Source organism: Haliaeetus leucocephalus, unplaced genomic scaffold (assembly GCF_000737465.1).
Source record: "Haliaeetus leucocephalus isolate CR32 unplaced genomic scaffold, Haliaeetus_leucocephalus-4.0 Scaffold225, whole genome shotgun sequence".
NCBI lineage: Eukaryota > Metazoa > Chordata > Aves > Accipitriformes > Accipitridae > Haliaeetus > Haliaeetus leucocephalus.
Genome location: NW_010972661.1, coordinates 152,486 through 174,444, shown reverse-complemented (window position 1 = coordinate 174,444; position 21,959 = coordinate 152,486). Strand labels below are relative to the sequence as shown.

The following is a 21,959-nucleotide window of genomic DNA, read 5'->3' as shown; positions in this document are numbered from 1 at the left end:
GTTCCCCTTCTGAAATCTGTTCTCCCAGAGGTGCTGCCACCGTTGCTGATTGGATCGGCCTGGGGCAGAGTTGGGTCCGACTTGGAGCCGGGGGAGCTTCTAGCAGCTTCTCACAGGAGCCACCCCTGCAGCCCCCTCCCCTGCTACCAAAAAACCCGCGCCACACAAACCCGTAACACGTGGCCTTGGCAAAATGCTGGTGCCCTCAGCTGTCCTCAAGAAGAGGCATAAAAGCATGATAGCTGCTATTTCCTGCTAAATAATTACTAAGTAGTGTATTTTAGAGGATCTGTCAGGATAATGTTCAGTTAGGTAATGAATAAACTCTGATATTCAGAGTAGGGGCTTTTAACTCGTGAGTGCTAACAAGTACCTCTTGTACATCTTTATTCCACTAACTTGCATAAAGTCAGAAAATTTACATTATTTTTAAGCACTAAGTCATAGTTTCTGTGATGGTAAGACTAGTGTGGGTAGATAGGTTAATTTGAAACCGGATTGCTGTGATCTTGGATAACATACTGTTGTAACCAGTTGTAATCCAGTTCTCTACTGTTCTATAACTGAATGGCCTTTAACAGAACTGGATACATGGTTTAATTTTTTGCACTCTTTAACTCAATATCTGTTAGTAGAAGTATGAACAAAGATTCTTTTATGTTCTCCTCTGTGAATTTTAGGAAAGCCCTGTTGCAATGTTTGAATGCTTGACTTTTTTATACAGGCATTTCCGGAGAGTCCTCCTCCAGTCTTTGGGAAAGGATCTCCATGAGGAACTTAAGTATATTACAGCTATCATTGAAGACCAGCCAAAGAACTACCAAGTCTGGTAAAATCCTGGTTTCTTCTCAGTTCTTAACATTTTTTCAGATAATTTTTGTTTTGTAAACTGTCTAGAATAAGTTGTTATCATTGATCCTAAAAATTGTTAAGAGTTGCTTCCTGCATCTAGTGCAGTGGCAGTAGTGAAGGAGTTAAATGAAGTTGCAACAGTATCACTGCCAAAGTCCCTTCTGGCAGTTTGTTCTAAACATATGATTATGACATGCTAAAATGGTCTTGGGTTTTTTTTCTATTTCAATTTTTAAACTGTTAAAATAAGTGTGACAGGTCAAAAAAGTGACTCATGGAAAGGCAAACAAAAAAGACAAATAGAAATGAATGTTTTTTCTTTTATTGGCTTTGGAGCTTGCTTACCTATTGTTGCGTTTTTCGCAAGTGAATGGGAATAGGCAAAACAGCAGTGCTGTTATTGCTAGAGAAATTATGTAGTACTAGAAAATTTTATTCTGCTGAAGACTTCGGACATGAGTGTTAAAAGTGGAAATGTGTCACTTCAAGTAAACATAACTTGTCTAAATGGAGGCAATTGGCTAATATGTACGTGTACTTAGAATTTGTTAAGAGTATCATATATTTCTCAGAGCCAAGTGAAATGTTTTGGTACATTTAATTTGAAGTATTTAACTAGTGTTTTTTTTCTAAGTAGTGCGGTTGCTATATGCTGTTTTAATACAGACCACATATTCACAAAGAATTTTTAGACTGTTCTAAAAATAGTTTCCTTCTCTTCTTATTAGGCATCACAGACGGGTGTTGGTGGAGTGGCTGCAGGATCCATCCCAAGAGCTTGAGTTCATAGCTGACATTCTTAACCAAGATGCCAAAAATTACCATGCATGGCAACACAGACAATGGGTTATTCAGGTATTGTATCCACAGAACTCTTGATTCACTAAATAACCTGCTCAGGTTGTAGAGTTTTGCTTCTTAAATACAATCTGAATTGCATTTGGCACTTTGTTTCTTAAAGCTGAAGTGAGAGAACCAATTGCATTTTAATGTGTGGTAGAGGTTAGTTATAAACTTGCCTTTTAGGAAGTGAATTCAAAAAGGTCTATTGTTGGCTGCTTACTGTTATGTGTGTGAATTTAATGATGAGCTAATACCATTGTGTGCAACTGAATAGTGTAGCGTGTTCTTTTTGCACCCTTCCTTATTTTTCTTTGAACTTTGTGTTGCTCTCTGTAAAAAAGTCTCTGTATCTAATGTTCAGAGAACTTAAGAGCAAGGAAAATATATTTTAAAAAATAAAAACTTTTGATTGTGATATTGTCTCTTCCTTCCCTTTCCATAGGAGTTCAAGTTATGGGACAATGAACTGGAATACGTAGACCAGCTTTTGAGGGAGGATGTGAGAAACAACTCTGTTTGGAACCAGCGACACTTCGTAATTTTCAACACCACTGGCTATGATGATCCAGCAGTCCTAGACAGAGAAGTCCAGTTAGTAATGCTGTTCATGCTCACATTAAGCATTCTCCCTTATGTGAAAGCAAAGGAATATTTTGACAGTCCCTGTGGGCTTGTCTTCTATGTTTTTAATGCGGTTTTTGGGCTTACTCTCATGGATAGCAGATCAAGTGTTAGTGCATATATAGATGTGTTCAGTACCACTGACTTGTTGAGTAGTACTGGCGTAAGCTAAGCTTACCCTGGGCAAGCTATTCTCATGAATCTGTCTTCCCACCCTGCTGTTTATTGTGCAAACAAAAATTTTGGCTTTTTATAGTCAGCTAGCTATAGTGGAACAACCTGCAGAAAATCTGTGACACTGGAACCACATAAGTTGTGCTGTTCATTAATATCTTACATCTTACCCCTAGAAAGCTTGGAAGGAGAGGCACTTGCAATATTGTACTAAACTGCTATTTAGTAGTACAGTAGCCACAATGATTTAAAGATGACGTGGATTGTAGGAAGAATTGCCTTTTGTGAGGAATTTGATGCAGCTGGAAAAAGAAAGGAGCTTTCAAGGGTATGTGGTCAGCACAAATACAACTACCTGTGTGAGTTGGCTATTTTTGAGGAAAATGAGCTTTGGAAACTCTTTCAAAAGTGGTATGTTTGTAACTGGAGACAGACTGGGCTTCTAGGCAGTTATTTTACTACTGATGGTGGTAAGGGAAGCTTCACTGTATGGTCTTTGCATCTCAGACTGCTTATCAGGGTTGATGGTTATGAGAAGATGTGATGTGAAGTGAAGAAGCAATGAAAAGAAGGTACTGCAGTTTTTTTGAGTTACTCTTCAGACGAAAGACTGAGTCTCTGAATAGGTCCATTGGTACTTTGTTCGTAGAGGATCCCAGCCCCCACAACCTTTCACAGTTGTCTTTGCAAACTGCCGTAGTTGTACTTCTCTTCCAGTTTATAACTTTACTGCAGATTAATAAATCTGAACCATTTCCATGACTTAGGCTTGGATATTTCCAGCTTTTCTCTCCAAAGGTTAGATCTGACATACTCCCTTGATCTGTTTATACGTGGTACTATGTTCAAGATAATTGGATACCGTCTTAAGAATTGGACTGTCTAAGGTTAAGGCTTCCCAGATGTCATTATAGAACTGTACTTGGGTTGCTTGTTGCTTTATAAAATTCGGTCTTTGTCATAGTGACTGCAGAAGGTTAAAAAAGGTTTAGGGTTGGTTTTTTTTTTCCCGTACTGCTTATAGAACTTTTTATCATTATCTGCTGTCTCTGAAAATCAGCTGAATGCCTGGTTATGTTGGGGAAGGGCAGAAGGTAAAGTCTGTTTTATGAAGATGAAATGTGGCTTTGTGACTACATGGCAGGTGCTTCTTGTTGCTTTGCCTTTAGAGGAGTTGCCTAACCGCTACTTTAAAAGAACTGCTGCAGAAGGCTGCATGAGCTGAAAGCTCAGGCCTTTCTGTGGGTTTGCTCAAGTGCAGCCTCATGAAGAAAGTTCTGCAAATAGGTACAGAACATACCACATGCACTCATATTAACATAGCTCATCCTGGTCTTTGATTACTCCAGAACATTTCAGCCCCTTGCCATTTCTGAGCATCAAGACACAAGTTATTTCTTTAGCATACCAGGAAAGTATACCGTGTTGTTTCTTAGTGTTACTGCTCATAATTTTGAGAACTGTTTCATTATTGTATAAAACACAGCAAATGGAACATTGCAGAATTTAAAACAGTTCTCACAATGTCTGCCTCTCCGAGACTATATTGTGAGACATTTTTGATCTGTGACCCAGCTGAGATGATCCACAAAAAGACTGAAATACAGACTAGAGGGATGTATTTGGGAGCGTCTGAGCACATTCCAGTAATTTCTAACTGCGCTGTTAGTGGTTATATTCATGATCTGTTATCTTTCTTACAGCTACACTCTTGAGATGATCACAGCAGTGCCACATAATGAGAGCGCTTGGAACTATTTAAAAGGGTGAGGCATCCTTCTCTGTGGAGCAAAGAGAATATCTGTAGAAGGTGTCTTATGCCTAGCTCTTAACTGGAAAGAGCTTTTTGCTGTTCATTCTAGTGTGGTGTACTTAAGCAGGCAGGCAAAAACCTCCACAAGGGGTTAATATATTAACCTAATTTCTCTGTAACTTTCAACTAAGTTTCTGGCTCTGTAGTTCTTGAGGAGGATTGCAAGTACTTCTCAGGCTTTTAAAAACTTAACCTGTAATGTTACTGGGTTCAAGACCATAGAGTAGGAAGTAATGAGCATGCTTTCAGGCTAATTTCTGTTCAGTTGAGCATAACTATAGCAGCTTACTACAACATGAAGCTGTATCATTGCTGCATTCTGCTTACTTTCTGCCTTACTTGTATTTGCACCCTTATTTCAAAACTTGATTTCCAAATAAAGAAGTTGTAACAAAAATTTAGTTCTTCACATCAAGTATCTCAGCATTATGTTTCAAGCCTATTAACCTCTGTTCTAGGATTCTACAGGATCGTGGTCTTTCTGAGTATCCAAATCTGTTAGAGCAACTGTTGGATTTACAGCCCAGCCACAGCTCACCCTATCTGATTGCCTTTCTTGTGGACATGTATGAAGATATGCTTGAAAACCAGTGTGATAACAAGGAGGAAACACTAAACAAGGCATTGGAGGTATGTTTTGAGAGCTTGGTTTTGCTTCTCAGGGATGCCATCTATTGCTCTCTTTTTTATATCCCAACAAAATGGGATTGATCTTTGTACAATTGAGGAGTTCCCAGTGCTGACTTTGTAGCATGAGCTCACTTTCTTCTCTGTAGGTTAGTGAATCTTCTTCTCAGAGTATCTATATCTAAACAGAATCTCAAGCTCCCTTTGCACTTCTTAGCTCTTTCCAAGAAAGCTGGCAGAATTAGCTTAAAGGCCAGCAGGCACTGGGGACGTCAGTAAGGAATGTCAGGCACCATTTCCTACAGAGAATAAATTGCTTCTGGCAATGTTGAGTATCTCCCTGTGTTTCATATTCAGGGAACTTGCTGTGGTTTGCAGTGTAGTTTTTACAAGAACACTTTTCATTCACTGTGGGGCAGACTGGAACTCAGTGTAATTAGAGCTGCAGTTCTTGCCTGGAGTCTCTGTGTTCCAACATCGTTCTTTCTCAACATTTTCCCTTTGTTGTGTTCCAGGACCAGTGCAGCTTTACCTCCCAGATTCATGTCCCTTTATACTATTTCACTGAGTTTGACTTCTTCACCTATTTAGGCATCGAAGCTCCTGTTCTCAACTCTGGTTCACTGAGAAAGGCAATGTCATCTGCATAATAAAAGGAAATTGACTACGACATTTGTAGACAGTGTTCATACCATATAAATTTTACACAGCATATCCTGCAAGTAGGGTTGACTTCTGCTGTGCCTCACTGCTCACCCAGATCAAAATAATATAAGAATAGAACATGCAGAAGTACTGTATAGCACCAGCTCTTAACGTGTTGTGAGAGAAGGTTACTGGCTTGCATAAAGAGTCCTTCTGGGACAGTCTGCCAAGAGAAAAAACGTAAGCAAAATATCTCCTGTCAGTCCATCAGGAGTACTGAAGATGCAAGAGCAGGATGTTCCCCCAGTGTTTTGAAAGAAGTGGTTTACAGCCTACTGGATCACAAAGACAGTCAAGCTTGTCAGGAAGTCACAATTACACTGCAGTATGCTACAGACTGAATAGGCTGTGGTAGATGATGAGTGGTAGGAACAGAAAGTCACAGGGAAGCAGTTGCAACTGAAATAGGACTGGAGAGATTTTTGTGCAGTGTCAGATTGGTTGACTACCAATTGGAGTTGACATCAGTTTGAGGTCATTGGACAGTTGCAAATCTGGTGAATAAAACAAATGTTTCTAAGAAAGGTGTTTCTAATACTGGCTGAACCATATATTGTATGCATTTTATAAAGATAATTAAGGATTCCATAAGCTTTTGGTATAACACTCCAATCTCAATTTTCTTTCATAGCTGTGTGAAATTCTGGCTAAAGAAAAAGACACCATCCGAAAAGAATACTGGAGGTATGTTGGAAGATCCCTTAAGAACAAGCACAGCTCAGGCACTGAACAGAGCACACTGACAGACAAGCAGGAGTAACTGAACATGGAAGAAAACAGTGCTAAGCGCTCAAGCTAGAACAGCTAGTAAAGCAGTACTAAGTAGGGTCATCAACTAGTTTAATCGAGTGTAGTATTCTCCTGGTGAAGAGGTATTGGAATGAAAGAGGAGTGTAGAGTGCTGTATAGTCTTGGGTAGCTGCGGCTACTGGTGATAGCTCTAGGTGCAGTCAAGAAATGTATTAAGGCTTAATTATTGAAATGTACCAAATAAAGGGTTTTTTTCCTAATAATAAATACATAAAGCTGTGCCTGCTATTTATAAGGCACTAAACCAATTTCTCATGCCCTGGCTTATCCACTCATGGTTCCTAACACAGCCACATCACATGCTGCAGTAATGACTGCAGGTACCTTAGCTGCAGTGGATATGAAGTAACCTACTTCTGGTTAGTGCAAGCAGGTGCTGCAGTTGTTGCCTGATGTGCGAGCAGCTATGCAACACTTGACAGCACATGCTATTGTATGCAACTAACACCCAAGTGTCATTTTTTAATAAAAATGGATAACTTAAAAGTATTTGAAATTTTCTAGTTTGTTTCTTTTGGTCTTTAGATGTGGATAGTCAGTTCTTCTCAGATGCTAATAGAGATAAAATACCCGCTTTTAGGGATATTGGATTCTATGGCATTGAGGTGTCTTTTGCACTGGAGTATTCTCATCCCAGAAACATTCCATACACTTGACATATTCAGTGGAGCCTTGAATTCTTATATGCACAGTCAAGAAAAATGCTTTGAGGACCCTGGAAATCTCCTTAGGTTTTTTTTTTAATTCTGTTCAGACAGCTGAAAATCTGAAATTCTTTTTTTTCTTCACCCTTTGTAACCAGACCCAACTGAAATTATACATCAGAAGAGATTACAACTAACTGGTTAGGTTATGTATCTTCACTGAACTGGAGGGGAAGGAATGGTTTTATTGGGGACCTATTCTCATTAAATGTCTTAACCTTGTTGCTTCTATAGGCTTTTCATATCATCTCCATGCATATATTCAGCCAAGAAGTATTTTTCCTCCACTTTATGAAAGATAAAAGGCACCTGCAGTACAGAACTGCAAAAGATGTGTGTACTTGTACAAGAAAACTGCTGCATCTGCCCTGTTTTCAGTAAATGGCTATTGCAAACTGTGTTTTTTAGCGTGGAGTGCTTGTTTGATATGAAATATTTTCTTGGAGATGATCATAAAGAGAACAAATAAATACCAGTATTTATTCCATAATATGAACAGTGTTTCTGATACTAAACATTAAAAGCTGCTGCTGTAATTAAACCACAGTGGAGATTATTTTAAATGCTTGAAATATGTTAATTAAATGCATTCTTTAAATTTAAAACAACTCATGGGGAGTAGAATTAGTATATGAAAGCTACATTTTTTTTTTAATGTTTGTGCTGCTTTCCCAACAGTAGAGAAAACATGTTTATAGTGATACGTGAACATTTAAAATGGACATGAACTTCAAACTTTTAGAGATTTGTTACCTTCCTTTTTTTTTTGCCTTTTTTTTTTACCACAGTTGAAGCTCCAGCATAGAACAAAAAGTGTATGTTTTTACCCCCATGTTCCTAACTGAAACTACACTAAATGTGGAGTACTAATCAGACAGGATGTTCAAGGTCTTCAGGGCAAAGTAATGTATTTGCCACTACCAGTCAAGAAAGCTCAGAGAGATGCAACAAGCAAATGCAATCCTTAAACATCATCAGTGAAGAGGGAACAGAATTTTGCCTCTTCTTAGGGTGTTACTAAGTTCCTGTATCTTTCATAAACAAAATTCAGAGGGCACTTGGAATGAGGCAGGGTATTCTTTATAGACACTGGCATGAATTTCAGAGAAAATAGCTCAGTCCAAGGTAAGATGAGGAACAGTGTCCACTGGGACAGTGTATTTTGGGACGTGATCTCTTAGTCACTTGTGGTGTGAGGGAAGATTTTAGATTTTGCCCTGTTTTGCTTCTGTGTCAAGAATGATGGGACCCTCTGACGGGACTGTTAGACTATTTTCTTACATGTGGTCAACTTATGGCCTTCTCATCCTTGAAACGATGTCTAGAAGTAATTGGTAATCTACTGACACAGATAGTAGGGTTTTATACTGGTTATACAAGCATAGTGATACTTGCAAAGATAATGCCATTTCTGAGCTAAGTTTACCAGTGAAGGAATAACTAGATACGTACTTTAACAGAAAAATACCTCATCTCATGTAAAACAAATGTGTGACCAAACAAATAATGCAAATCCTAAGAAAAAACATGCTGGAGACTAGAGTCCGGTTAAAAAAAAAAAAAAAGTCACATTTCAACAGAAGTGTTCAGTTTTTCTTTCAGATGTTTGTGTTTACTGTAAGTCAGATTGCAAGGAAGCGCTAGAATTCTCTTCAAAAGGCACCTCAATTCTGTGGTAGTCAACCATATTCAGAAGTACTGAGCTGTCAGAGCTTGGAAAATGGCAGCATGCCCAGCAAGGTTGCAACTGCAGCTACCAAGCCTTTAATTTTAAAAATGTGTCTGAGGCAGAATCTTTCTCATGGAAGTGGGAGCTTGACAAAATGTATGAGCTATAGAGAAAAGGATCTTATAGTAGGAATTGTTAGATGAATTTTAACCTATAGGCATTGGCACTGACTACCTATAATCGGGAGATAAACCCAACTCATTTGTCCTAAGGGTTCATCTGTACAAGAAAACCTACTCGTTACTGATTGTGTGTAGTGATGTGACTCTTGCGTACAATTTTATTACTGAAGAGCTGTGCTGGAATGGTACAACTGTCCCTTGTAAATCAGTGTAATTGGAACATTCAGTGAAGTTTGGAGAATTATTAAAGCATGTGAAATAATTCCTTATGCCTGCTTTTATCAGAGGCTGATGTTCTTGCGTTGGTCTAGCTGTGTGCGTCTGTCTGTGTAAGCTGTTACTGACTTCTACCTTGTTGTCTCTGCAACTTGGCTGACAAAACAGCGTGCAAGTCCTTGCTAATCTATTCAGTACAAAACCACCTCAGCTAGCACAAAATGCTTCTATCAGTTGCTGTCTGGCTGTGCTGAGGCAGATTAGGAGTGTGCTGTTCGGCTGGACCTTCTGTGGGACCAGAATCCTCCAGCAGGGAAGAAGTGAGGTTTCTAATCGCTCCTGCCGTGCGAAACACTTTTTTCCAAGTGCTAGCAGGCGATTCACACAGTGCAGTGGTGACAAGGGGCTTATGGAGGGATGGGCCCCTACGTGAGCACAAAATGCCTTAAGCCTCCTGTGGCTTCTAGAACAAAGGGGTAAGGGAACAACATTACATGATGGTGTGGAGTCATCCCTTATGGGATTACACGAAGGCTTTGCAGATGCTGGTAGATTTGCCTATGTGCAAGTTCAAAATGGGCAGGGGAGACACTGCAGCTGTGGTTTTCTTACCCTGTGCACATGAATGGAGAGAGAATATTAACACCTTGACTCACATGTCTCAGATGTCCCAGATATGGCATGGTGGATGCAAGAATGTGAAAAATGCTGCTCAGCCTAGCTCATGCCCTTTTCTGAACATCAGTGCCTTCTGCACATTATGGTCATTGTGGGATAAGGTGTGTGTTTCTTTGTACTTTCTAATTCTGGTTTTAGTTGGTGACTACCCCTGTGGCTTTTGGGTTGGCAGCACGCTTCCCTAGTGTATCTTCTGCTTAAGGCGGACTGATTAGGAAAACTTGGGTAAAACGATGTTTGGCTGAGTTTCAGTAAGCCTTTTAATGTGGCAGTATGGCATTTTACTTATAGTCCACCAGTATCAAACATCCTTCAATATTTAGTTTTTCCTTGTAAATAACCATCTCTTATTAAATACCTCAAGTTGAAAACATTTTCTCTCCCTTTAAGTCTGAACTGTCAGGCTGTTGGTACAATACATTCTAACAGCAAAGCGTAAAAAAATCACATTTGCATGTAAAAAGTACATTATTTTTCTCCTATAACAGGTCCTTTCCAGAATCCCTGGCAGTCTGGACTGATCTGTCTGGTCATGAATAACATTGTCATTTTAAAGTACACTGTGTACATTTATGTGAGTACACTCTCTGTGGGTGCCTACTCAATATAAGTGAACAGTGGATGAAATCTGAAGCAGAGAACAGAAATGTCTAAAGTAGACAATCATTTGTTTTTCTCCACTGTAATCCAATGCTTAAGTGTTCAAATAGGGATGATCTGTACCTAGCAGAAGTCACAGTGTGAAAGTGACACAGTTATTTTCTCTATTCATCCCTGCTCTGCTCAGCATCCTTTTATCTTAATGCATCACTTGGCTTAAAACATACACCCTCTGGAAAATTAAGAGCTTATTCCTGGACCAGAAGTGATGCTGTTGACACTGTTAGGAAAGGCACACGTTTACAAGTTCTGGGCCTCCCTGTGCCTGCTCTACAAAGAATACCTTACCTTCTGCTGCTAGGGTGGGCCCTGAATTTGCAGAAAAGGAAAAAAAAAAGCATCATAGTATGTAAAGAGGCACACAAGTGTCTGCATATGAACATTCAGGACAAGACTGCCAAAATTGAGGGTGCATGCACTTATTTAGCTTTCTGTAAGTACTTGGCAGGAAGAGCTAATAGAAGCTTCACCAAATTTCGCTAGGAACCCCACCTCAGGATGTCTAGATGTCTACATCAGCTGTCCTATGCAAGCTCCTTGCACCTAGGACTCTGTGCTTTATTACATGTGCCACCCATCATTGTTCTTCAAGAAGCCATGGGATATAAGCCTACCTAAGATTTCAGCCTTGGGGAATTAAAATCTTTGCTGTATCATTTTTCTGCTGCAGCCAGCAGGGAAAGTGGACATTAATCGCTAGATGGCAGTGTGAAATTCACCCTGAGTTCACTGACACTGGCTATGTGCAGGCAAGCACAGGTGTAACTAGCATAACTTACTCCATGCAACACCACTAACTTCACACCTGCTAATTAAACACGGAAGAGCAGCTGCTTGGTAAGTCAATACATAGCACCACAGAGGGCTCGAGCATAAGTATTCTGGGAGGGGCTAAATGGTAAATTTAGGGTAAATTTAGGTAAATTTAGGGGCTTCCCTAAAAATTGTTGGTGTTAATTAGAGAGCAATTTTTCATTAACTGAAATGATGTCTCCTCTGACACTAGACACCTTGTACCATATCTGGACTCTGTTGAGTCCTGGTGTTCTAAAAGGGCCATGTGACTAAACCCCTTTGCTCAGGGTGTGGGTTTTGTGGCCAGTTTACACCTTTTGGAGACGGGCGTCCAGCCAGAGTGCTACACTCCTGCATCTTCACAATCTGGGAAGTTTTGGTCCCCTAAAGCCAGCCTGGTTATGTTAAGTTTCTCTGGTCCCTCTGTAATGCAGTGGTGGCCATTACTGGCTGTTTCTTTGAATACGAGTTGAAAGACAAGAGGACCTGCTCCTGCTCTTTGGAAGTCAGGGGAGGACTTGGGCCTAATTGAGGAAATCGAGCATGCTACTGCAGGTGCAGAAGTGGTTGCATCACTCATTGGGAAGCAGGACTGGGGACTTTGGTGAAGAAGGGCAAAGACAGACCTTTCCTCCTCATCCACTGGTCTGTTGAAACTGAATCTTGGGGGTTTTCACCACAGTGCAGGGGTTTTAAGTGAATGAAGAGATGCCATGTGTGACTTTAGCCAAGCCAGCCTGAGCACCCAGAGCTACTTGGGCGCAGCTGCTTCATATGTGTGTATGCACTGAGCTGCTAGGACATGCTGCCATTATTGCTTCCCGTGGGTACAATGCTAGCTCTGGTACCTCTGCCCTTATCTGAAATTGTCAGGTGACAGGTGTAATGCTGCTATATCGGTACTGCTCATGAGCAGTGATCTTGCCACTGCAGCAGAAATCTTGCTGTGCTTGGGCTTCTCATTCTTTGCGGTTTGGGTTGCTTTGTATAGGTGTATTTGATTAATTACTTCAGTGGTTTCCTGTCCTGGTTTCAGCTGGGATGTAGTTAGCTGTCCTCCTAGTAGCTGGTACAGTGCTATGTTTTGAGTTCAGTATGTGAAGAATGTTGATAACACTGATGTTTTCAGTTGTTGCTCAGTAGTGTTTAGACTAGAGTCAAGGATTTTTCAGCTTCTCATGCCCAGCCAGGGCACCTGACCCAAACTGGCCAACAGTGTATTCCATACCATGGGACGTCCCATCTAGTTTAGGAACTGGGAAGTTGGGGGGGGAGGGATTTGCCGCTTGGGGACTGGCTGGGTGTCAGTCGGCGGGTGGTGAGCAATTGCCCTGCGCATCATTTGTACATTTCAATCCTTTTATTACTACTGTTGTCATTTTATTAGTGTTATCATTATCATTATTAGTCTCTTCTTTTCTGTTCTATTAAATCGTTCTTATCTCAACCCAGGAGTTTTACTTCTTTTCCTGATTTTCTCCCCCATCCCACTGGATGGGGGGGGGGTGAGTGAGCGGCTGCGTGGTGCTTAGTTGCTGGCTGGGGTTAAACCATGACATTTCCTCATGTGTCCTGTTTGTTGTCCAAGTCGTCTTTCCAACAGACACAAGAACAGCTGAATAAATGCTTATGCTGCTACCAAGAAGCTTTAGAAGGAGGAAAAGAAAAGGAAAAGGGAGCTGTGTTTGTATTGTTGATGTACATCCCCTGCGCTTCCCCTTCTGCCAAAGTCTGTCACCAGGACAAGAAGGTGGCAGGTAGATAACCTTCTTCCCTTTTCAGAGCCAAGGTGCTTATGCACACCTGTCCCTGCTCTAGCTTCCAGCCACACCATGAATGTGGTGAGTTTTATTCCTGGTTTTACTACAGGACAGTGAGAACACACTCTCCCTGTACATCACAGCATATGGTGCTCACTGGCTCTGCTGGCTGCTTCTTGCACTGACAGCTTCTCTGCTGTAAAATGAGCCAAAATGACCACTTGCAGGTACCCACAGCCCAGGCGCATGGCCAGTGTGGAGGGGTCCCAAGCATATAACCCTTTGCAGCACTGTGCCAGCACTCTGCTACCAGTTGAGTGGTAGTGCCCATCATCTTGGTAAGTTGTTTTAGAGGTCTAGCCTGCAAAGACCCTGAGCTCAGCTGAAGGCTGCAAAAAAATGAGATAACTTCAGTGTTTTAAATAGGCACATGAAACCCAGAAACATCTGTTTTTAAAAACGCATTTTCAAGTGTCAGTGTTGATTGTTATTTAACTGAAAAATTAAAAACTTGTAAATTGAGAATCGAAAACTGCTTGGCTTCTGACATTCAAGGCAAAATGTATGGGAGAGATTTGTTTTAGGTGAGATCTGATTTTTTGTTAGAAGTGGATGTCTGGACAGAACCACAAAAGCTGGATGACTTCTGCTTGTCATTAGCAGTATCCCAGGCATAGCTAGGTCCCTCTCAGAGCTGAAATCTTCTTGTGTTACTGCAGAAGGAAGGGGAAGATGAGGGATGACTCGGTCCAGGGCAATCCAAAATCACTACTCATGCATCACTAACAATAGCTAAAAATATTACAGCAAACAATTTCAGGAGAGGCGCCTGCTGCTGAACCAGGGAGAGCCACCTAGCACACCCAGCAATTCTGTGCTTTTGCAGTTCCCTCCAGGTTAGTCTGTATTGACTTTCTCATTTCTTTTTTTAATTGCTAATACATTGGCGGTTCTGTGCTTGTCTGAGCTATGCAAGCTAAAAGTTACAGGGAGAGCAGAGGAAGGGAAAGATGAGGTATAACCCATTTTACTTCAGGATTGCTACTCAGCAGCCATGGCCAGGACATGACCCTCATTCCTGGGCTTTATATCCCATGCTGCCAGCTTTCAGCTGTCACTTTATAGCATGGGCTTTTTACAGCAGTAACCGCATGTCCTCCTATGTTTGAAAATGCCAGGTGTACATAGAGATGTCCCCCCACTCCAACAAATGCTAGCAGTCTCTTTGTCACCATTGGAGTTTCAACTTTCTGTTCCTCAACTCCCTGCCTGCATAGCAGATACAAGCAGCATAGGGCCATGCTTTCCCATGCTGCATTTAGCCTGTGTAGTGCTGGAGTTGATGAGATTTTTGCAGTGACTTCTAAAGGGCCCCTCTGCTCACAAGGGTCCTTATGGAAAAGGACCTAGCCATGAAGGCCCCCTGCAATGCCCCCAAGTCTTGGGCCAGTTGAAGAGATTGGGGTATGTGACTCCATTGAACCACCTCATCATAGCATCCCACCCATCACATGATGCCAGCAGATGAGTTGATAGGTCTAGGCATAAGGTAGCAGTCAGCTTAAATTTTACTGAAATAGAGGCATATAGATCCAAAGATTAACCACTATGCCTTGCTTGTCTCCTGTATCCGATGGCAGCATCCACTGCAAGAACAGGCACAGGGCAGCACTCAAAAAGGTCAGATAGGGTCACTCAGTGATTTGAATTCATAGGGAACCTGCTTAAGTGCGGATATTGTTTCAAAAGAGGGTGGGGATAGCAGAGAAGAAAAGGGCAGAAAAAAATGGAGGGTAATAAAAACCTAGCTCATAGCCTGAACGAGTATCGTAGCATGGCCCTGAGAAACGTGCATAAAATATATCTGAGCAGCAGAGAAAAGAGTGTTTACAGTGATGCACAGATACTGTTTTATTTGCTTCCTCTTGCTCACAGGAACAGTGCTTTTTCATTAAACAAGGTAAGTCCCTGATAATTCCTCCTTACTGGAACAGTGCTTGGGATGCTGTGTTTGATACATTCACGCAGAAAAACAGCAACATTTGTGGTTACCAAGTAGAGGCATATCAGTTGGTTCACCAGTAATCTCCAAAGGAATAGTAATAATAATTTCAAGAAAGGATAAATTCTTTTTTCTTTGTCCTCTTCTGACAGAGAGCGGAGCTGGAACTTGGAGAATTTTTAAAAACTGTTTCTATTTCCTAGCACACTGTGACTTTAGGTCCTGTAAGAACGGTGTCCCTACTGGAACCATGCCATTACAAGGGTATGTGGTCAGTTTGGAATATTTTTGTAAGAGGACAAAATGATTTGATGAATTTTCAGTGTTCGTTTTGGCTCAAATTCTTAATAAAGGTTTGGCCAGAAAAGTAGGAGAGAAAGAGGTAGCTGGGGCACTTTTAGCTTTGTATCAAGATCTGGCATCTTAACAAACATAAAAAACTGACTGCTGAGAAGGATGAAAGCTCTCAGAAGTAAAGGATAGATCTGGCAAAACCTGTTAAAGGATTTTCAGTCATGAGTTTCTCTAGGTTTGCTTTATTAACAACTCAGAGTTGGGCCACCACCGCAGTGAATGGCAACTTCCAAAAATTTCTCAGTCTTACATGCTTTTACCACCCATTATCCCAGTCCAAAGTCTTTGTAATTTTCCAGCTGATCTCAGTTCCCATATCGTAATCATTCATCAATTTATCGCATCAGTTCTGGTGTCCCGGTTCTTCTGAAGTTAGTGGTCGTAGGCAGAAGGTCTTGGGTCACCACAATCACTTATCTTCTTACACATCAAAGATCACCTTTGAATTTCTGAAAATCACTCAGGTTATTCTATTGATTTATCTTGTTCTAAAGTTAATCACTTACTCCCATGCCTTAGGTTTAAGATGTATGCTCCTTCTTCTGTTGATTCAGCTTGACTGGGTTTTTAGCCAGCCATGTGGGGGCTACACATAGGACAAATAAGCAGCTTATGCATATTGTTTTATAAGCACCTGCATTCTATTAATCACATCTAAAGCAATCTCTAATCATTAGTTATATGTCTGATACAAATAGTCTTAGAAACAATGAGGCTTAAGGCCTAGTTCTTTTTACAATTCCCTCATTTTGTTTTTCATTGCATTCCTGTGATCATATTGATAACTCCGCATTTCTCTATCTTCTGTATTATCCTAGAGCTACAACTTACACAGCATTGAAACAAAACAATATCACACATACTACCGTGATTATAACAACAAAGACTATTACAATTAGTTTTTTCACCTAAGTAGTCAAATTTGGAAACCAAGACATTAATCAAGAGAATGTGTCAGAAAATCCCCAGTATGTGTCACCTCTTTGAATTTGTTGCATTGTAGCACTAACATCCCAAATTTTCTGGACATCTGTTATTAATTCTTCCGATCGATCAGTATACATAGAGCAACTGGTATTTAGGACAGTATAAACTCCACCTTGTGAAGCCAGAATCATATCTAAAGCCATTCAGTTTTGTATAGTCATTTTTGAAAGTTCAGTTACCTCTTTCCAGAGAGTGAAAAGTCCATGACCAGTTGAATTTGCTAATTTTTCAATTTCTCCAGAGACATTTAAGACTGCTTTTTCCAATTCACTTACTCCTAAAGCTGGAATTAACCACCTAACAAATGAATGGAATCCTGTTGGTCTTTCAATCAAGGGATTTAGAGTTCTTCGGGTTTGAATTAAAAAGGTTCTATGCCATGTTGCACTTGACACAGCTTTTGGGTGGATTTCTAAATCTGTAGACATTACTCCTAGGGTATAAATACCTCCCCAATCTGGAGGCAAAGCTTTATAAGCTTTGCTCCCACATAACCAAAAAATACCCAAGTCCTCAGCTGCTTGCCAACTTAAATGCAATCCTGAGTTGATAGAAGTTGTGTTTTGGCATTGAGTCCAATTTCCTATAAATGAATGATTTTTCCATAAATGTTGATTATCAACACTTGGGGGATAGCATCTTTGTACACAGTGGACTTGTAAATAGTTTCCTGAATTTGATAGTCTAACTTCCCAAATTTGTTCTTCATAAGATTTGGAAAAAGTAGTATTAAGCCAGGGGTTTTTTTTTTCCAGTTTGCACTTTTAGGAATCGGTATTCCTACTAACTGAAATCCTTGATTCACTGTCTTTGGTAGAGCAACACAAATCTAACATTCACTTAAATTTAGATTATTAGTAAAAGATTTCATCAATGACACATGCATATTGTTGTTCCAGGCATTTTCTACTTGGTGAACATCCCTAAGTTTCCGTACAAATTGTTTTAACACATTCAGAGATAACATGTTATAATATGAATGAGGATAATCCATGTGACAGTGCCAAAAATTCCACTGAAGATTAGGTCCCCATTTGATTATTACAATCCTAAATTTGAAAGTAAAATGATTGCTCGATAGATGGAATCGATGACAGCACCAGTCTCCCTTACCATAAATTCCCCACATTTGATGGTCAAAGCACCATGTTCCAATTCCCCATGTTGGTTCTTGAAGGTGAATATGATATACAGGATAAGTTCTTGGAATGCCATATCCCCACCACTGTTTAGAAAAGCCATGACCATTGGACCAAGTATCTCACGAATCGTCAAGTCTACTTCTAACATTGGCACAGAATTCGAGAGAATTAAGAAGTGGATAAATAGGGTCTCTCTGTCTGGTCTTCGGATAACTAGCCAAAAAAATTACCTGTCCAGGCTTTGCCTGTAGGCCTGTAATTTGGCCCGAAATTTGAAAAGAACAATCACTATATGTAATAACAGTTCTATTGGTACGGGCATCTCGATAGCGCAATGCAAATTTTGTCCACAAGGTGTCACTCCAGGGTAAAATACAAACGAGTACAAAAAGGAATAATACTTTACAATTGTCCATTATTCTTCAGATTCTTTGCGGGCATGCGAATGACCGATCCAAGTTTCTTTCGCAGATACCTTGACGGTATAAAAAGAAGTTAGTGGAACAGTATAAGGTCCTTCCCATTTTGGTTCAAATCTGTTTTTTCTTTTGAAATTCTTTATATAAACTTTGTCCCCTGTCTGTATATCATGAACTTGGATTTCAGGGCTTATTCCCTGATACCAATAGGCATGGTTATGCATTTGGAAAAAAGAATTTTGCAGATACAAAAGGTATTGTGTTACCTGTTCATCTCCATCCAAGAGGTTAGTCTTTGCTGGCACATATGTACCTGGAACAGCAAGTATTCTCCCAAAAAGGATCTCAGCCCGAGAAACTCTAATTAGTTGCCTTGGAATATTCCTAATATCCCACAAAACTAAATTTAGAGCCTCGGGTCATTTCAAACTAGTCTATTTACAAACTTTTACTAACTTCTCCTTTAATGTCTTATTCATTCGTTCTACCTGACCAGATGATTCGGGATGATGTGGAGTATGAAATTTATTAAAAATCCCCAAAGAATTATAAATCTGAATCATGATAGCAGCTGTGAAATGACTCCCTGACCTGAGTCAATTACTTCAGGAACCCCATACCTTGGAATGATTTCTTTCAATAAGGCTTTTATTACTGCCTTAGAATCATTTTTCCTAGTCAGGAAAGCTTCTAACAATCCTGATAGCTGATCAACAATCACTAACATGTAAGAGTACCCCATTGTTTTTGGCATGTCTGCATAATCAATTTGGAGTTTTTGAAAAGGAAAGGTGGCTGGAGGTCTTTTCCCACTGGGAGGTTTAATTCGTACTGAAGCATATTGTCTGCAAAGCTTACATCCTTCACAAATTCTTTTCGCTGCTGTATAAATTCCCGGGGCTGCCCAGAGACTCTGGATTCGGAGCGCTAGGTTCTCCAGTCCCCCATGTGTCCTCTCGTGGTGCCACCGCGTTATCGGTAATAAATACCTTTTTGGAAGGAGGGGTTTGTTATTCAGAATCCACTGCCCTTCTCGCCAGTGGGCTCCCAGCTGAGTCCATTGTTTTTCTTCTTCAGGGAGGTCTTCATACAGCTTATTCACGTCTGGGAGCTCAAATGTTATTTCATGTTGTGACAGAGACATAACAGACACGACCTGCCGTGCTGCTGCACTAGCAGCTTGTTTGGCTAGAGAATTTCCCTTTGCGATCATGTCTTGTCTCTGAGTGTGTGCCTTTATATAGATCACAGATATTTCAGAGGGCAATTGGATCGCTTCTAAGAGGTGGTTGATCTGTTGTCCGTGGGCAACAGTTTTTCCCGCCAAAGTCAGAAAACCCCTTTCCTTCCATAAAATCCCCATAGCATGACAAACACCAAAGGCACATTTAGAGTCTGTATAAATGTTAACTCTTACTCCAGTTGCATATCTAGCAGCTTCAGTTAGAGCAATTATTTCTGCTCCTTGTGCACCTAAAGGTGCAGGCAAAGATCCAGCCAACAGTACCTGTGTTTCTGTGGTGACTGTGAAACCAGTACATCTTCGACCTTCTTCACAGTAAGATGAGCTATCCATGAAGAGGTTCAAATCAGGGTTATCTAAAGGTTGATCTCTCAGGTCATCTCACCGCGGCTTGCTGGTTTCACTTACGAAATAAACACAATTGTGGTTATCTTTTTCTCTGTCAGAGGGTAAAGGCATTAAAGTTGCAGGGTTTAAAGTGTTGCGCTTTTCCAGTTTCAAATTATCAGCCAACAAAAGAATTCTTTCATATCTATGTGCCCGTTGTGGAGACAAAGCTTTCTTCATATATTGCTTTAAAAAAATTTCTACCTCATGGAGTACACAAACAGTTAGTGGATGACCTAAAACAATTGTTCTGGTTTTCTCAACTATTTCAGCTGCAGCTGCTATTGCTCTGATACAAAAAGGAGTTCCTTTAGTCACTGAATCCAATGTAGAAGAAAAATAAGCAATGAGTCTCTCATGTGGTCCTAAACTTTGTACTAACACTCCCTTTGCAACCCCTTTTGCTTCATCACAATATAATTTAAAAGGTTTTGAATAATCAGGAAATCCTAACCCTGGGACAGATAAGAGTGCAACCTTTAAAGTATGAAAGGTTTTCTCCCTCTCAGTGCCCCAAGCGATTGGTTCCATTTCCTCATTTTGAGTTGCTTCATGCAGAGGTTTAGCTATTTCACTGAATCCCGGGATCCAAGGACGGCAAAATCCTACCTGTCCTAAAATCCTCTCAACTGTTTTTTCGTCACTGGTCTAGGTATTTCTTGAATTGCTTGAACTCTTTCAGGATCTACTTCTCACTTTCTGGGCTTTAATATAAATCCCAAATATTTTACTTGCTGTTTGCAAAACTGCAATTTAGATGGAGATGCATGGTGTCCCTTTTTAACAAGTTGGATAAACAGATATTCAGTATCCCAAATACAATCATTCTCAGTTTTACTTGCCAATAATAAATCATCAACATATTGCACCAAGATCGATTTATTTGGAAAAACTAAATCTTGTAAATCATTCTTCAAAATCTGAGAAAAAATTGTTGGTGAGCTGGTAAAACCTTGTGGTAGCCTGGTCAAAGTAAGTTTTTTCCCTTGCCAAGTAAAGGCAAAAATTGGTTGGCTTTCTTCGGCAACTGGAATACTAAAGAAAGCTCCAGTAAGGTCAAGCGCTGTGAAATACTGTGCCCAGACTGGAATCTGGGTTAAAATCAGACTAGGATCCGACACCACAGGGTGTGGAGCAATTACATGCTCATTCACTGCTCATAAATCTTGAATGAATCTATATTCAGGATCTCCATCCTTATCTGTCCTATGTTTACTCACTGGCAAAATTGGAGTATTATAGGGACTATGGCATTCTCTCAAAATCTCCTTTTCTAAAAAATGCACAATTTGTTTCCTAATGCTAGGAATGGCTTCATTTATAACTGGATATTGCCAAATTGAAGGAGGAGTCCCTCCTTTTGTTTTTATCACAACTGGTTCAGCAGATTTTAATAATCCTACTTCATCTCCTGATGTACTCCAAAATTCTCTGGGAACTCCAGCTAATTCAGGTGGTATTTTTGAATCACAACGTTTTTGTTCTTTAACTTGGATTACTTCAGAACCCATTACAATTAATCGGATCCCTGTAGGCGCCAAAGAGAAATGTGCCAAATTCCTGGAAGAGGTCTCATCCCAGAAGGGAAATGGGAGAGTCTGGAGAAACTACCAATCTTCCCCAGACTAATGTTCCATTCAAGACTACTGGTAGAGGAGTGGACAAATATTTTATCTCTTCTCCCCCCACCCCCTGTATTATCATAGCTTCATTTAACATCTTCGGGATTTCAAAATTTAACAAAGACAATGTCGCTCCCGTATCTACTAGGAAAGTAACAAGAATACCATTTACCTTTGCAGAAATCTGACCACGCTCATCTACCTTGATTCCAACAGGTTCCATTGCTCTTTTAGTTTCCAGAGAAAAGGAGTACCATTCTTTACCGTGAATGAGGTCATGGGGGTCGGGCAGGTGGAAGTCCTCCTGAGGTTGCAACAGGTCTCAGTGGACACTCTCTTTGCATACATCCTAAATTTCCACAATAAAAACACTCTAAAGAGTTAGCATGTTGGGAAACAGTGGGAACTCTTTTTTGCCCCCCTCTTCCTCTAAATCTCCCCCGAGAAAATCCCCGACCTCTCATTTGTGGGTTAAAATTCTGAGTAATTGCTGCAGCTAACAGCCCAATTTCTCTCTCTTTCTCTTTCCGCTCTCACTTTCTTTCAATTTTTAATTTCTCTTCTTCCTGTTTTTGTCTTTCTTCAGCTATTCCATCAAAAACAAAGGCAGCAATACTTAGAATTTTAGCTAATGTCTCACCCTGCCAACCTGGCATATGTTTCTTAAATATTTACTTATGTCTGGAGCAGATTG

At 40.3% G+C, this 21,959-nt stretch overlaps 1 protein-coding gene across 1 annotated transcript in view; it reads left to right on the top strand.

The window, feature by feature from the left end:
• Positions 1–21,650, top strand: part of FNTA (farnesyltransferase, CAAX box, alpha) — a 24,855-nt gene extending 3,205 nt beyond the window's left edge. Inside the window, exons 4-10 of the mRNA XM_010567064.1 lie at positions 725–829; positions 1,581–1,707; positions 2,138–2,286; positions 4,194–4,256; positions 4,762–4,933; positions 6,267–6,319; positions 21,482–21,650. Of these exons, the coding sequence (XP_010565366.1) occupies positions 725–829; positions 1,581–1,707; positions 2,138–2,286; positions 4,194–4,256; positions 4,762–4,933; positions 6,267–6,319; positions 21,482–21,650 (838 nt within the window). The remainder of the gene's footprint in view (positions 1–724; positions 830–1,580; positions 1,708–2,137; positions 2,287–4,193; positions 4,257–4,761; positions 4,934–6,266; positions 6,320–21,481) is intronic.
• Positions 21,651–21,959: the final 309 nt, after the last annotated feature.